The sequence below is a fragment of the Copidosoma floridanum genome, unplaced genomic scaffold, assembly GCF_036245765.1.
Source record: "Copidosoma floridanum isolate Cflo_tuat_1 unplaced genomic scaffold, Cflo_Japanese_pri ptg000007l, whole genome shotgun sequence".
Taxonomy (NCBI): Eukaryota; Metazoa; Arthropoda; class Insecta; order Hymenoptera; family Encyrtidae; genus Copidosoma; species Copidosoma floridanum.
Genome location: NW_028321884.1, coordinates 9,466,577 through 9,484,461, shown reverse-complemented (window position 1 = coordinate 9,484,461; position 17,885 = coordinate 9,466,577). Strand labels below are relative to the sequence as shown.

Below are 17,885 nucleotides of genomic sequence, written 5' to 3'. Positions count from 1 at the left end.
AGTATCACCCAATCAATCGCTTATTGGACCAGTTGCAAAAAAAATATTGCAATATTAATATTCAGTTGATATAACACTTTTTCCACTCACAATCAATCTGTATCCTCCTTAACGTTTTTAAATCGCTAACTTTGATGGATATGCGTATACTCTTTTAGCATAATCATAGTGTATCTTGTGATCGCTCGAGAAGATTCACTGTAAATCGATTCGAATCTCAGGATTTCTTAAATAAAATGTGTGTTACGATATTCAAATCTTATTCAAAACTTACTTTTCAAACATACAATTTTTTAATGGTCTAAAAAAAAAAATATGTGGTTTTAATTTAAAATTTAATTGTTATTCCAGCTAGATAATTGAACATTTTTTAGTGATTATTGTTAGATGGAAATTTTGTACAGTTGATATACCTATAATATTCATTATTTTTAAGAAGTATGTTCCTGAGTTACAATTTTTCACTTTTTTTATCATCACATATTTTCTGTTTAATTACTGTGTAAACGAGTGTAAAAAAAAAAAAAAAAAAAAAAAAAAGAAAAAAAAAAAAAAAGAAACCGATGATGCGATGACTAAACAGGAGAATAAAGAAACAAAACAATTATTTTTGTATAAATCTGCCAAGTATTTTTTATTGAATACGTATGGGATAAGTATGACTAGTACGAAACAACGACTCTATGTTATGAATCATTTGTAAATATAACTATAGAGAGAGAAAGCATCCAATACTAGTCAATAATTGGGGTGCTAAGCATTAATAATTAATAATAATAATGATGATGATGATAGTTCACTTTTCGTAATAACGTAAGTGCATACATGCCTTTGTGTGTGCCCTCAGAGGCACTCCAACTTCCGGAATTGAAAATTTTTCTCGTTCAAGCGGAATTCATATTTACAATATTAGTACATAAAATTACGAAACTTTTTTTTCACCAATTTTAAAGTATTAAAACTATGTAAAGTTATAACATCAAATTCAGCAGTATCAATACATTTGAAAATAGGATTGTTTTGGAAGGGAATTTTTTTTTTTTTTTTTTTTTTAATATCCACCCGTTTGTGATATATACTTTTTGAATTAAGATTTCACTTTTCATTCCCTCGATAATACGTAGTAAGTAAATCTCGTAGCAAAATAATAATATCCAAGGATATGATGATTTTTATAGATGTACAAAGTTACTTCTTTCTATTGCATATTTGATGGTCGAATGAAAAATGATTGCGAGGATTAGGTCGACATCTTGAAGTAATGCGATGCAAGTTTTTGCATGTTGTACAATGATTGCATTTTCCTCGAATTATCGAAGCACTTTCTCACTTTTAAAATTTTCGTAGTTCAAAGTGCTATGTTACTTATGCAATCCTCATCGGTTGTTTCGAGTGTGCATTCAATGATTCTTCTTCTTTGACGGACATTTCCAGAGTGTAAAATAAATATTGAAAAATTTTTATAAAAATATTTTCAAGCATTGCAGAGGCATCCCATGTACGTGTAATGAAAATTTTACGAGTCCTGTAAAGCAATATTTTTAAATATATTAACAGAAAATAAAAAAGAATAATAGAGTAATAATTGTAAAATTTGAAAAGTGATCCCATGCATTTCCACACAAGTAATATTGTAATCTATAGTTTGAAGTGAGGAAGAGATTGAGAGAAAAGCTTGTAAATAAGTAAAGGTATGCAGACAAAAAAAATAAGCAAACCGATGGAAATTTTTTGGCTCTATTTTCGAACGGTGCGTAAGAGTTACGTGAAAACTGTGGAGGTACGAGTGCGATAATGACGAAAGTATACACACAAGTGAAGAACTGTGAACGAGACACGAAAAGTCTCAGCGTATCAACCTGTGTAGGCTTAAGGTTTAGCGCTTTGAAATGCTGTGAAAACTATTTTCTATAAAAGGTATTAAACGTAAAGTAACTTTTTCACGCAAAAAAGAAAAGTTTTTTGGTGACACAATATTGTAAAAAATGGTTGTAAAAATTACATTGGCTTAGAGTCTTGTGAACTTTGTGTGCGACGTAAAAGTAATTTATACTTAGAAGAATTTCTTTCATCGTATACTTTTTTTCAAAAATTAAGATAATCATGATTATATTGTCGCAGTTTTTAATTTGCATGCGGTCCTCAAGTTTTTTGAAACGAGGACCCTAGATAGGTGCGATTGGCGTCAATATCAAAACAAAACATTGCCACTCCCGAGGAAAAATTGTTAAGACCCAAGGCGTATATTTACATACGTGAGGGTGTAAAAGCATGTGCATATTGTAATGATAATAAAAGGAAAAAAAAAAAAAAAATTAAAATTGAAAAGTTAATTTGTGTACAATAATTTTCAAAATTTTTCTCCTCTACATTTAATACACATTTCGTTTGCTTGAACCAACAAACAGCACAAGCGCGACGATTTCAACGTATACAGTAGTCAAAATGTATTTATCTGTAAAATTATCGATTAAACCCACTTGAAATCAGACGCAGCTACCTCGCATATTACGAGTACAATGCGTATAAATCACAACAATGCTATACGACAGATAAAATCTGCGTTCGGATTTTTATCACTCGCAGTTCTTTCGCGTATACACTTACGATTTTTTATATATTTCTCTCTGGTATACGCGTCATCAACGTCTGTGACGTCTGAATAATGAATACAAGTGGTATTAGCATTTCTGAGAAAAACATTGTTTGCCGTGAAATTTATTGTTACCTCTAGTTTTTTGGAGCTTTCCGTTGCCTTCTTTGTTGGCAATTACGTTTCAACGCAAAGTTTTCGACAAAAAAATTCCGTTTGTTTTCTAGTAGTATCTAGTATCAAATTAAGATTAGGCCAAATCGTAGTAATTTTCGTGACCGAATTTAAAACGGGCGCCTCGACAACCTCGAACTGCCGATTTTTCACAAAATATCGTTCTTATCTCAAAAGCCACTCGATTGAACTATTAGTGCTCGCACTCGTCAACGTCACAGTTGACGAGCAAACTTGGATAGCAAGCTCTTTTTAATCTTTCTACATTATTGACTGTTAAGATTTTCGAAATGTATATACGTGTACAGCCCCTCTTTTATATAAGCCCCTGCAAACGGGAATCAAGAAAAAAAGGAGGTACGTACCGAAGCCCCTCAATTATTTAAATCAAAGAAAATTTTTTTATCCTTGTGTTGTCAAGCATATTCTCTAAATGGAAAGAAAAGAGTGTTTCATACAAATTAAACGAAGAATTTTTCAATGAAATAAAAAATATTAGATTTAATTAAATATTTGTGTCAGTCAATTTACATTCTTTAAAATGAAACAAACAAAAAAAAATTTCTTTTGTTTTAAAAACTCTTTTTTCAACCAAAGAAAGCTCATCTGCACGAAAAAAAATACCATTGATTTTTGTGTTTCTACTTGAAAAAAAACGCGTCATCTAATCCTCGCGAAAGCCCTCCTCGAGGCGGGAAAAAACATTCAAAGTCGAGCTTTCGCGGACTCGAGTAACCCAATAAGACACCGCAGCTTGGGAGGAAGCCTCCAAAAATCAGAGCTTGCAACAACTACTATCATTACACAAAGATCAATGAAAAAACAAAAAGAAAAATAATCATAAAAAAAAAAAAAAAAATCCGAGTGTATGTACATTATAATAATAAACGCACATGCGCCCTGACCACCAGCGCGAGTCTCTCTCTCCCTCCAGGTGCAAGAGAGCACTTTTATCTCCCTCCCTCGCGCAATCGCAGTCCTCGCGCATCTATATCGGCTGGATAGAGATAGAGCCGGGGCCGAAGAAACAAGTGTGTGTATACATGGCACTCAGTCTCGCCGCGGAAAACGCCCGAAACGCTTCGTCGTCCACCACCTCCCTATTCTCCGGTTACCCATCAACACACGCTATCTGTCTATTCTCGGCCGTGTAATTGTCGAGCAACGAGCAAAACGTTCCCTCAACCGGTCGATCATCGGATGTTTGAAAAACCACCCACACGCAAGTGCAAAAGCTCGGAGCTTCCTTGCCACCCCCACCCTATAGTCGAGCTTTCGAGCTTATAAAGTTGATTCGGACAAACGGAAGGGAAAAAAAGAATAAAAGGATCATCAAGAATCTAACCAGTGCCAAGTTACTACCCGTCATACGATTACGAGGCGCCGTCCTGCTCCCGAGCGCTGTCTCGTCCTCCCCCCGGGTCCCGGTAAGTGTACAGTCGACAGAGCCACCCTTACGCACATGCACACTATCACGTACGCGCGAAAGCTCTCTCTGTCTCTCTGGTGGTTGGTTATCGATTCTACCGACCCTTTCTCATTTTTGTACCTACCAAACATCGGGGCCCAGCTCTCGCTGGGCTCACACCTGTAAACTCCAACGGGGGGGTGCTTGCGAGAGCTTTTTTTCCTTCTGCCGAGAGATAGAGAGGGGGACGGGGGGAGGGCCGAGCTTTGGTGAATGAATCGAGGCTCTCTCGTCGGCTCGGACGTGTTTTATATCGTAGGGTGTCGTAATGTGCATGAACAGTAGTTTTTTTTTTTTTTTTTATCTATTAGCGTTGATTTCATTATTTTTCGTTTTTGTCGAATAAATAGTGAAATTTCAATTTGATGCTTGAAATATTTGATTCGTTTGTAGGATTTCTTTTTTTTTTTTTTTTTTTTTTTTTTTTTTTTTTTTAATCAACGAAACTCAAACAAAACAAAAAATCAGTCCCAAACGACAATGACAACAGCATAATGTATAAGCTCACTCGTGCGTCATCATCACACCCAACGACCCAACTTTTCTCACTGCACACGGATCACGCATATATACATATATAAATCTGCACTTATACACATTTATACATATATTATGATGGGCACCCCTTCGTAGATGTACGTATCAACGTATTAGAAAAAGTGCACGCCACCCCTATCGCGAGCACATCTTCACCTGATCGTCGTAGAAAAGAAAAAAAAAAAAAATAAATAATGCCGATGCTGCATGTTCCGTCCTGACGACGATATGATTGTACATCTACCCTGCATTCAACTGTATCGGTAATCACCGTCAGCCTGTACCAAAAAAGATGCCGATTACAAGGTGACAAAGCTGCACATGTATCTACTATTATTATTATTTATTTATTATTATTTTTTTTTACTTTCTCTACGAATTGTTTGTTTGTTTTTATTGTTCCCACTGTCCCCTCTTCTTTATGTTTTCTTGGAGAAGCAGCGTTTCAAAGAACATTATGTACTTTTTTTCCCCCAATTATTGGCGCGAAGATAACTTGCGGTATTAAATACAAAAAGGGCGACGCGCGAGGGTCTAAAAAGCAGCTCATTAGCCCCGGAAAGTAAAAATAGCCCTTTTGTTGCCGTCGTCTCGAGACATTTTTAGCAACTCTCTCTTTCTCTCTCCCCGTGTGCACATATACATGTATGTATGTACATAAACACAGGGTTAAACGTAACGGGAAATTGGCGCGCGCGATGACGTCACACTGGCCCGAGCGAGAGAGAAAAGGGGGTGTTCCCTCGACGTCACGTTACGATTCAATACATGGTATTATATAGTCTTTGTTCACCAGCACCACCACCACCGCCGCGTGTCCAGTGTAAACACGAACGATTTAAAATAAATGCACATGTGAACTGCCAAGGCAACGTTGTCGCCATTGTGGGATTATTGCAAGTATTTTGTGCGTGTATAAGCAAAATTTTAATTTAATTGGGGGAAAAAAAATTTTGGGCTAATATTGATTGGATCACAGCCGAACCTTCAGACAACGGATCTACCACTTGAGTATTTTATTTTGATCTTTGAAACACTGTTTCTTTTTTTCCCCTTTTTCTTTTGCGTAACTTTCATTGTCTTTGATTTACCACATTTTTTCCACGTTACTATTACAAGGAATACAGTCTCATACAACTCCAAATACGTTCACGATGTAATCTCTTTCACAGCTTATGCCAGATTATTAATATTATTATTGTTGTTGTTATTATTTTTAGGATTAATTGTACGTGCATGACGTAATAGCCAATCGACTGAACAATGTGTTAATTTTATACGTTATTTGTAAAATACTTTGACTTTTTTTTTTTTTTTTTTTTTTTTTTAGATACACCTTGCATGATTAATGATGCTGAAAATACTTTTCCAAACATTCGTTGCAAAAAAAAAAAAAAAAAAAAAATGTATGCACCCTTAATGTACATAGCATTAAGGAATTTGTACGAAAATGATAACCACCAATGCTCCCTACACATTAGGTACATGTATTATATCTCAAAACTGTCAGACGACACAGTGTCAACACTTTCATTGGGTGAACAATTAATTCGTTTCTTACATCATAAGCGCGTGATGCCACCGCATTTTGCACAAGTCAGTTGCATAAAAAATAAACAGACTGTGTTATATGCACACGTACGCGTATACATTATACCTGCATATATAGGCAGATAGAGTGCGTATGTACACGAAACTCTGTGAATTTGCATGATTTATGCGTTCGTTCGATCGAAACTGTGTCGGAGCACGTGAACGCTTAAAATAAGAGGAAATAATGTCGCTTCTTCGGCTTCACGTTCGGTTTCACGCGTGGCGATGTCGTCGACTTGTGTTTCGGTCTAAAAAAAAAATCAAATCAACCGTAAGGTAAATCTATATGGTGTAGGTACTTGAAAATAAAAATTGTAAAAAAGAAAAAAAAAAAACAAAATCCATACATCGCCACGGCCCGTCTCGAATGAAATTACAACCGAGCGGTGAAAAATTTGCCGAACGATAATCGTTGTCAGAATGTCAAGGCGATTTTGAATAAACGGAAAGTCCAACGTGCGATTGAATCGCTTCTTTCCCAATTCACGTATGGATTGATAAGCAGCCCACACGATCTTTGACGCGTGAGGTGACACGAGGAAAAAAAAAAAAAAAGGAAAAAAAACGAGGGGAAAACAAGGTCTTCGGCCCCTGCTTTGATTTTTCGTAAAGTCGATGCTCTTGTTGTTATTTTCGGCCCGCACGGCTCAGGTTCAAGATCAAGATCGGTGTCTTTTGTGACGCGCGCAGTGCAACAACACCTTTTTCTCCCAGAGCAGGAGGGGATTACGTGTATACGTTTAGCGCGGACATTGCTTCACGATTATATCACTACCTCGACGGGTAAGTAGCTCGTTTTATTGTTCACCATTTCGCGTATAGTACATGGAGCGGTGTACAGTTGATGATAACGATCTTTCGATACTCTTCGTTGGGGTTATTGTTACTCGAGTCTACAGTGGCCTTGGGACGTATTATTTTTATCCAATGGTTAAAATACCTGACGATTCGTGCTCTCGGCTGGCGAAAAGATTTTTTGTTTTGTTGGCACCGCTTTTCATATTCGGAGAGTTATGCTTTTTTATATGTATGATAAAAAAAAAAAAAAAAAAAAAAATGGCTTTCTACCGATTAAGTTTAAAGTTTTACTATGCACCCTGCAAAGTGCGTTGTTAGGAAAAAATGCTTGTCCTTCTCGGAAGGAAATAAGTCGACTTGCACGCGGTACTGTGTCTTTGTGTCATAATTATTTGAAAATTTAATTTAAAATATTATGTGTTCGAATGATTGTTTTTTTTTCTTTTCTGTCTAATATACAAATTCGTGTGTTGCAACGATACCTAAATAATCATCCAAATTAGTGTAACTATTCGAGGATAAAAAAAAGGGGACAAGTATAAATTTTCGATGTACAATAAAATGTAACGGTAAAAAAAAAAGTTATACGTCAACGTTAGGAAAAACTAAATTATATTTTGTTTCTAAATTTCTATCTGTTTATTTTAAATCATCCAGGACAACTAATAATAATAATTTTAAAAAGCCGTAAAAAAAAATAAAAATCATAAATTATTGAAAAAATAATGGCAAAAAAATATTATTATGGAAAACAAGGGAAAGTACATTAACAGTATTTTTGTTTATCAAACATTGTACGATGCGTATCGCTCTGCTTACGCATTGCATGAAAAATTACCATTAGTCAATGCAATTATCTTGAAAAAAAATATAAATTTGGGCACTTTCCAAGAATATCCAGCTTCTTGTAATATATTGATTTCTTAAACAACTATTTCATCAATTGCATTAAATAATCAGTTTTCTGCATTAACTTTCTTTGCATAAAATTGACTACAAATTTCATAAAAAAAAAAAAAAAAAAAAAAAAAAAAAAACCCGATTCAAGGTAATACACAAATAAACAAATAATGAGACGCCTTGGCAACTCTCGTGTACGCATGATTTCAATAAAAAGCAAATTACACCCGAACTGGCGTTCAATCGTATTAATAATTCAAGAGTTTGAAACTGAAAAGGGGGAAACTCACGTGTCGGGAGAAATAAAATTCCGAATACGCGTGATGAATTATTTTCAACTTTTGTACGCTATAAGCGGTATCGCCGTACACACGTCGAAATTGAATATAAAAAAAAATCACCCTTAATATTCTCAACTCGCAGAGCACGAAATCTAAAATCTCTTCCTCGTTGGAACCACCTACGGCACGTGACACGCGTACAATCGCACCCGCGACTCTGCCTCTTTTTTCGCAATTTATTTTAGAATTAGAGCCACACCATCAGTTGAAATTCGCTATTTAGTCATCAAATGGCACCGCCATATAAAAAAGTATACCGCACAAATAAACGGTTCCGTCAACCCAAAACTTTCAATCACGAAGAGTCTAGCGACTGTAGACGAAAAAAAGGGGAAAGGGGGAAAATGGCAAATTGATAAGAAACGAGACGCTCTTTTATCTTTCGTCTCGTCAAAGTCTCCCTGTCATCTTTCACCGACGAGGCGCCGCGACAAACCCGTCACTGTAAATCAGCCGTTCCACCTCAGCCCTGCATACGTGATTTACAATCGCGCACACGTGTCTTCTTTACCCGATCAAACAATTTATTTATTTATTTTTTTTTTTAAATAATATACCCTCCATTGGCTAATTTATATGTAAATATTAAACGAATATAGCATTAAGGGGAGAGTCAAACCTTAAAAGGCCGCGCGGGCTTAGTTTGAAGGACTCGGCAAAAGTCACGGCCCCCTTTTTTTACTTTCGCTCTTTCTCGAGCAAATCTCGCGCGTCACGTAAGTAATAATATAAGCCCGAGAGAGACTCTCTTCACTCTTTTTACGTGGTACATGCATGCGCCAAACTATGATTTTCTTATGAATTAACACATAGTACATAAGTATCGATGTGTGTCACAAAGGTTTTTCAAAAATTATTCGCTGTCAAAACGTACACACCTATTGTACAAAAAAAGGGTCGATAACGGGGGTTGGGAAGGAATGTAACGGTTGATGCGTCCGTAAGACCATTAACAAAGGGATGTTGCGTGCGTATCTTTAAAAGAACTTTCATCCCCGAAAAAAGAAAACTCGAGGAATCAGGTGCAACAATAGACCCTTTTTTATGATGCACACACATGCATGTAAGGTTGGCGTTTGTCGAAAAAAGGGGGAGTATAGAGGAGAAGAAGCACAGGTCGGTTGTCATGACGACCAGCGGCAGGTCACCCTCCCCCCCGGTTCCTCCTCCTCCCCCGTCATCGTCGTCTTCGTCGTTGTTGACGTCACGACCGACCGACCAGCAGCACCGCTGCGTACAAAGATATACCTATACCTACCGATGACGTAACGGGCTGGGCTGGACGTTATACGTATACCATGCACCCTTTTCTGGGACGATGCCGTGTTTACATCATCTGATTTTTTGTGGTTTTTATTAAGTTGGTTTTTTTTTTTTTTTTTTTTTTTTTGTTTTTCTCGAAGAAGAGTAGGATGCGCGTTACTAGAACTTTCTCAAATATTCAGCAATTTTCAAACGTAAATTACATTGATTTAGTATTTTATGCTCTTTTTTTCACGCGGGCGCTTTTTCCGTCGTTAAGACGAATATGGGTAATCGAGGCTCGATATCAAATGATATAGTTGCAAAAAGAGGCATTTCGGGTGTAGGTGTATATTTAACATCTCTAGACCTATTATTAACCCAACTCCCCTACCCTTTTTTTCTTATTTTCTTTCTAATGCTACACACGTGTATATATAAATATGTGGTTGTCGCAGTTTAATTACCAATTAACTTTACCTCGATTAGCCCGATTATTATTATTAATTATTCATCGTAGCTGTAAGTTGTACGGATGTTAATTACACGGCACCCTGTGGCATTAACATGTATATACTTTCTCAAGGTTACAACAAAACAATATGAATGTATGAGCGACCAACCCTCGCAGTATATGTATAATGGTACCGCACCCAATCAATATCTCTCTCTCTCTCTCTCTCTCTCTGACCCCCGTTTGCTAATTAAGTACTTTCGTTGAAAAACTCGGAAAATGATAAATAACCCAACTTGTGGTGAGTTTGTTACTTGCGCGGCCTTCGCCCGAGCTTGCAAGCACAACGACTCCGGGGCGACCATCCGCCTTAATCAATCACGTCGGTCGGGTGCGTTACGATGGTATATGGATACAAAATTATTGATACACGCACGGGAGGTGTAAGGTTTTTTTTGGTTTTTTTTGCTTGTGCGCCGAGTTGGGTTCGACTGGTTATTAGATCCAAACCAAATTCAAAGTAATTCTGAACAAAGAAAAAAAAAATACTCTAAATGTGGCAAAGATGCGCTAGGAGTTCACAGATAAGGCTCTTTTGCACGTTCACGGTGAGATATAAATCACAGCATTTTGATCCTCGCGCAGAGCTATACAAAAAAAATCGGGTTTGTTTGATTTATAGATTTTTTTTCTTTTTTTTTTTTTTATCAACTGATGCTGGGGAGCACTGATGGTTTTGAGATTATTTTTTTTTTCAAATAAATGACAAATCACGCGCATTGCTCCAACTGCTTCTCTTCGTGGCTAATATTACACCTTTTTATTTTCAGCACTATAATGTACCATCTACACCTATACTGCGATGTAACTAATTGTCTCTTTTATTTTCAGCTAACATGTATATTATTCTTTTTAAATTTTGTAATTACTTTCTTGCACGCAATATTACTTGTGTAAATAATACACAATGCCATGCACGCTGCCACGTATACCTCGTACCACAATTATTTTATTACATTTGTTACATGTATAATACATATATATATATATATATATATATATTGTGCACCTTTATCTCGTATACGTAATACATATATAGTATATAGATGTGTGTACACGATAAGCTTGATTGAATTGAATTATCGAGTGTTAATGTCATATGGCTAATAATAACAAATCGCTCACGTCCGGTTATCGCATGCACTTTCCTACGCCCAAACACGACTGTGCACGACCAATAAGAACGTCATTTTGCATATTACCCCGATGGTGAGTGACAGCAAATTATTTACTTATTTTACTGTTTGTTATTTCTCTGCTCTTTTTTTTTTTTTTTTTCTTCTTTGTAGTCAGTAGATTAATAAACATTTTGCACGAGTATAGTGTTTATAAGTATAGAGCTTTACTATTTGTACACGTAATCTAGTGCGCTATTATTAAATGATTGGTGTATCTAATGTGATGTACAATCATTTCCCAACACCCCCTATACCGATAACCCAACAAGTTTGACCGCAATAAAAAAAAAAAAAAAAAAAAAAAAAAAAAATCAAACCAAAGTAAATGTATAACACTTGTCATCCTCATCACAGGACTCGCAAGCCAACAAGACCAACGAAGGGTGCATGCTGAGGAGGAGCCGGCCGGCTTCGACTGCACCACCCGCCGGGAAGAATCGGCTCTCGGGGCCCGGCTTTCGTAATCGGTGGTGCGAGCGCCCAGCAGCGATCCTTATGGTAGGTGAAGGCCGCAGCAACGACTCACCCGGCGAGGAGATCCAAGGTCTCAAGGGCTGGCCGCGCCGCTGGAGCCAATCGGGCACAAGCAACACGTACATTTAGAGAAGCCGCCCAACCATCCCACATAATACACTTACTTATACTGTACAGTTAGAATCTCGCGCCCGATACGATTATACATACCGATATATATATAAATATACTCTCTTCTCGCTGTCGTCGTACTTGTAGCCCCCCTAACATCGACCCTCGACAAGTAGCCGCGCATCACGAAAAACCGGCCGGTCGATCGAGTGATGGCCGATCGCAATCGAAACTTTTTACGCGACAGTCTGAGCGATCGTCCATCCGCCAGATCGAACAACCACCAACACCACAAGAAGCAACAAGCGGCGGTAGGGACAACGCAGAACAACAACACCACCACCACCACCACCACCACCACCACCGAGGCTAACGGTACACCGGTGGGTCCACGAAAAGAGGGCATCTACGCGAAAAAGGAAAACAGCAATTACCAGAGATTCGTCGAGTACCCGACCAAGGTGAAAAAGTCCCCGGATGAGAACGGAGCGCAGGACCAGCGTGTGGTTGGCGCGAGGAGGGGCCCGGCTCCACTCGTCGGTTGGCACAATGGCAGCCCAACCTTGTTCCCGAGCTCGCCGACCGAGGAGTCGTCGAACGCCGTGTCGCCACCTGTCGCCGCGGTGCCGGTCGAGACCCCGTCCGAGAGTTCGGGCATCGGCCGGGACGACGACGACGACGAAAACACGGAGAACCTCAGCAGCATAGCCGACGAGCGGGGCGTGCCGTCGACCCCAGGCTTGACGATCGACAAGAGCTTGGAGTCCTTCTCGCAGGACATGGCCGACCTGTCACTGGCCACGGGCTCGAATCCCGAGCTCGAGCACGACGACGAGCCACTGGCGTACTTTCAGTCCCCGAGCAGCGACAGGACCGAGGAGCGCGTCTACGCCACGCCGACCAGGAGCTACCTCAGCTCACCTAACCTCACTGTCGGCATCAGTCCCACCGACAAGCCGGCCAATAACCAACAACTCGAGGGTAGCCCCGACACGGGAGCGACGCAGCAGGGTATTCTCGTGAAGAGACAGTACTCAGAGTCGGAGACGGTGCCGAGCTCGTTGGTCCACAAGAGACAGGAGGAGAAGGAGGAGGACAATAAGAGAGGAGACCGGCCGGCACCCGAGAAGGACTCGATCGAATCGGACGCGATGCTCGAAATCTACGACGACGAGGAGGAGGGGGAGGAAAACAACGAGGACGAGGACTCGTCGGACAACGGAGAAGCGGGAGTCGGCAGGGGCAGGAAGAAAAGGCCCAAGATACCGGACGGCGGGTGGGGCTGGGTGGTGGTGGTGTCCTCGCTGTGCATATCCATGATAGCCGACGGGGTGTCGTTTAGCTTTGGTCTGCTGTACATCGAGTTTTTGTACGAGTTCGAGGAGTCGAAGGCGACGACCGCGTGGATCGGGTCGTTGTTCATGGCCGTGCCCCTGCTGTCGGGGCCCATCATGTCGGCCCTGGTCGACCGTTACGGGTGCCGCAAGATGACGATCGCCGGGGGCATTATATCGGGCGCGGGCTTCGTCCTGTCGAGCTTCGTCCGGAGCATCGGGGTAATGTACCTGACCTTCGGTCTGATAGCCGGTCTGGGTCTGGGTCTGTGCTACGTAACCGCGGTCGTGAGCATAGCCTTTTGGTTCGACAAGAAGCGCACCCTGGCCGTGGGCTTGGGCGCCTGCGGCACGGGCATAGGGACCTTCGTCTACGCGCCAATGACGACCTTCTTCATCGAGGAGTACGGCTGGCGAGGATGCGTCCTCCTGCTGGCCGGCACGTTTTTCAACATGATAGTCTGCGGCACGGTGATGAGGGACCCCGAGTGGTGGATACAGGAGCAAAAGAAGCAACAACAGTCGAGCGTCGTATCCCCCAAGAAGAGCCAATCGGGGGGTAATAACCACCACGGGAGCAACAGCGGGGCCAACGAGAGGTCCCAGAGTAGCACGGGACCCGGGGGGGACGAGGACTTCCCGGGGGTCGAGGAGTTGAGGAGGCTGATGAAGAGCGGCAAGGCGCCCGAGTATCTTCTGCAGAGTCTGAGGACCAGCACCGAGACGAGGTGCGCCCCGGACGGAAACCCGGCCTTCCGGAGCGTCGTCAATCTACCGACCTTTGTTAGGCAAAGCGAGAAGGTAAGTAATTATACATATATCAACCGGCAACTTTCTCTCCTTTTTATTTTTGTCCATACTATACCGTGGCCCATATTGGTATATCGACTCGGGAAACAGAGGCGTGCGTAATTTGTGGGCTCTGCCACCCCCTCCCCCCACACATGCCGGTCAATTTCGTTTGAAACAGTACGAGGCGAAGAAAAAAAACATCCCTCGAAAAAAAAAAAAAAAAAAAGATTTGGCCTTTACATTATACGTATACCCATTACCTCCCCTTTGTATTATTAGGTATGTGTATGTATGCGTGAGTGCACAAACGTGTTGCCTCGCCTTAAGCCCTGAACTTTACCTCCGTGTGACCTTGGGTTTACATGTATACATATAATTATACGATACATCATGTTCGAGTCAAGCCTTTTCGCTGCACGTACCCATGTATGCGCGTGTATATGGTATACCAACAGCGCGTGATGCGTGTTTTAAAATCAATCTTGTCAAGGTCCCGCTAAAGCCGACCACCCTTGTATATAAATATATGCTCCTCGCCCCCTCGAGGAGCTTTAATGCGGAATTTGTTAATATTCATAACTGTGGGGGGGTGGGGGACAATTTGTCGCCGTTTGGAATTTTTATGAGAGCGCGTGCCCAGTTTCCTGATCGGTTACTGTGCTCCATTTTTTTTGGCTTGGAAAAAAAAAAAAAAAAAAAAAAAAAAAAAAAGTACGTACCTTATGATTCAAGGTCCCTTTGGAGGTGCTGGAGTCCCTGTCGTCGAATTCGCGGGTCTACAACGTCATCCTGGAGAACTACCCGAGTTTGCTGCTGTGCAGAAGCGCGTCGGACAAGAAGCTGGACGAATCGAACTGCGACGTGAACAAGACCGGAGTCACCATGTCGATGAGGTTGCACGACTGGTATCTAATGTGTACACGCACCCCCCCCCCCGTTGCACCCTATTTTTTTTCATTTCTTACGTATACTATTGGCACAAGCACGCAACCCTTTGAAATAACCCTCTGTCCATTCGAATGGTCCCACCTTTATTTGTTTGCAATCGATAATCTAAAGAGGATCCATCTCGTGAACAACAAATGTTTTTCCTACACGCTCGCACGCGATTGTATAGGCTCAAGCAAGCAAAGGACAAAGGGAAAAAGACGCAGTCGCGAGGGGGATCCGCGCACGCCTCTACCAAGGTGCTCGCCGCCAGGAGGATGTCGCGCAAGGACCTGGAGGAAACCAACCCTCTGTTGGCTCTGGAGATCGCTCAGGCTGTAAGTTTTGCCGTAAACAAACAAAAAAGAAAAAGAAAAAGACAAATCGACCCTTCCGTCTTCAAACAGCCGGCCAAGGGGCTAATCGCTTGTGTTTGCGTATGGCAAACGTAGCACTCGTCGAGTCGCATCGTCTTTGCGTACCTGGATGTGTTTTTTTAATCGATCCACGTGTACGCGCGACCAAAGTCTCTCGCGAGCGTGTGCTTGTACTATGCGTATACATACGTACACACAGGCGCGTCGCTCTTTGTTGGCCAAACAAAGTCTCCGATGCTTAATTGCCTCGGTTATGTTTTCATCAAAAATATCCCCTATGTGTGTACATCCGTGAAAAAACAAAGAAATATAATCCAACGTGCCAACAGATCGCCGACGCGGAAAGAGCAAAATCGGTATCCCGTCACCACCTGCCCGGCCACCAGGGGGGCGTCGTGCGCACCGATTCCTTGCCTTGGCTGCGTCGGCAATTCAGCACCAACACCCATTACTTCAAGGACATACGCGTGCACCGCAACAGCGTCATGTACCGCGGGGCCGTGCTCAATTTGCACAAGTACAGGCTCAGGGCCAGCAGCTGTCCCAACATCTACCGGAACAGCATGACCACCCTCGCCAGGGAGAACGAAGAGGTGACCACACCCTACGTAATAATATATAATCTATATACACGTGTACCGATATATTGTCATTTATTGTTTCTCTCCACTCACAGAAATGGTACAGCGAGCTGGTTGATCTGCTCCGGGGCATGATGGACTTTTCAATGTTCTCGGAGCTCCACTTTCTCCTACTCTCCCTGTCGACGATACTCCTCTTCACTTGGTTCATCGTGCCTTATTTTTACCTAGCCGAGCATCTCACCCGACTTGGCTACCCCGAGAGCCTGGCCGCCAACTTGCTCAGCTACATCGGCATCACCAACACCATAGGAATGGTAATTGTTATATGTGTACACCAATGAGGCTCGCGTCAACATTAACATCCCTTTCTTATACCTTTTTTTCTTTTGCGGTAGATCGGTTTAGGTTGGGCGGGCGACCAGCCTTGGATGAACGTCACCAAGACTTACACGGTTTGCCTGGTTGCTTGCGGCATCTCTACCATCCTCATGCCGATCTTCACCCACAATTATTACGCCCTCGTTGTCACCTGTTGCTGCTTCGGCCTGTTTTTCGCGAGCAACTTTAGCTTCACGCCCGTCATTCTCGTCGAGATAATACCCCTCGAGCGTTTCACCACCGCCTACGGGCTGAGCCTGCTCTGTCAGGGTATCGGTAACCTGCTCGGGCCGCCCATCGCCGGCTGGATATTCGACATGACCGGCCACTGGGATCCGTCCTTTTTCATGGCCGGTGGCTGGATCATCGTCTCCGGGCTCCTCATGGGGATCATTCCCGTCACCAAGAACCGCAAGATCTGGGGCACCGGACCTGTTGAGATCGAGAAGGATCGCGGCGACTTTTTCGCTTGAAACAAAAAACACGTAAAAGTACTTGTTTAAAGGGTCACTTTTTTTTCCACCTTCTTTCTTTTTTGCTCAAAAGTGGGACAGGATGATGGTGCTTCGCTGGTGCTTCTGGAGCTATACGAGTCACACACGCAAGTCTCGGTTCTTGGGGGGGGGGGGATATTTATGCATGTACGAGTGCTGTACTTAAACTGTCAGCTGAACGGGATCACGAGTAATGGTATGTTGTTTTTTTATTTATTTTTAAAAAATGGTTAAAAACGAAGCTAGTCGTTCTTCCATTCAGTTGACGCGACTCTGAGCTTACAGAATGCTGGATTATGATAGGGTACCTCTTAAATCAAAATACGTATACATGAATATATACTTTAGTTAGAGATTGCAGATCGATTGATTTAAAAAATAATAATAATAATAATAAATTGATTATTTTAATTCCATCAGAGTTGAAAATCTATCGTTGACTTTGATGCAGTGGAACCCTCGCTTCTAGTAGAAGTGTATTGATATTATTTTTTTTTTTTCGTACGGGCTATTGGGAGTGAAATCTCTCGTTCTTGGGTACTCTCTTGTTTTCTTATCGTTTCATTACTACATTTGTGCGATATTTAACAGTAATGATAATGACGCATCAAATAGTCTGAAATGGTCAACAGTGACTTAAAACTTTTATGCATCGTATGAAATATATACAAATGAAGAAAAAAAAAACAGCGTTTGTAACCGAAAGAATTTAATAAGTGCGATTAGATCATTTCTTCTTTTTTGTCACACCAGAAACAATAAAAATTTGTTGATTACTATTGTTTGTCCAAAAAAAAATTGTCGATGCAAAATGCCAGTAAAACAAAATGTATCTTTATGAGGATTTGAAGTAATCATCCAACTAGTTAAACCAACGTGTATACATATATACTTATAGTGTACTCTGTATTTATACTGTTTTATAATTTAGTTCAAAATTTTAGTAAAAGTTTGAGGGTAGTTCGTTGAAGTTACGTATAGTACGTAAATTGTTGATTTATAGTAAAATGAAAACTAAATATTGAATTTTTTGTTACCTCGATACGTACTTAATTTGTAAAATCGAAAAAAATTTG

General features: G+C 41.0%; 1 protein-coding gene and 1 long non-coding RNA gene across 2 annotated transcripts; both read left to right on the top strand.

Moving 5' to 3' along the window:
- Positions 1–3,839: 3,839 nt before the first annotated feature.
- On the top strand, positions 3,840–12,029 carry LOC149375361 (uncharacterized). The gene is made up of 3 exons (XR_016292834.1): positions 3,840–4,194; positions 4,869–5,078; positions 11,693–12,029. It is a non-coding gene; the product is annotated as an uncharacterized LOC149375361 (long non-coding RNA).
- A 1-nt stretch (position 12,030) lies between these two features.
- Positions 12,031–16,926, top strand: LOC106643536 (uncharacterized). The gene is made up of 6 exons (XM_089588666.1): positions 12,031–14,058; positions 14,782–14,954; positions 15,167–15,314; positions 15,683–15,961; positions 16,030–16,251; positions 16,333–16,926. Exons 1-6 carry the CDS (start codon positions 12,136–12,138, stop codon positions 16,786–16,788), a joined length of 3,201 nt encoding a protein of 1,066 aa, XP_089444792.1. The 5' UTR covers positions 12,031–12,135; the 3' UTR covers positions 16,789–16,926.
- Positions 16,927–17,885: the final 959 nt, after the last annotated feature.

Coding starts and splice junctions, on each gene's coding strand:
- LOC106643536 (XM_089588666.1), top strand. CDS start 12,136: ATGGCCGATCGCAATCGAAACTTTTTACGCGACAGTCTGAGCGATCGT. Junction 15,315..15,682: donor CTCTGGAGATCGCTCAGGCT/GTAAGTTTTGCC, acceptor ACGTGCCAACAG/ATCGCCGACGCGGAAAGAGC. Junction 16,252..16,332: donor TCACCAACACCATAGGAATG/GTAATTGTTATA, acceptor CTTTTGCGGTAG/ATCGGTTTAGGTTGGGCGGG.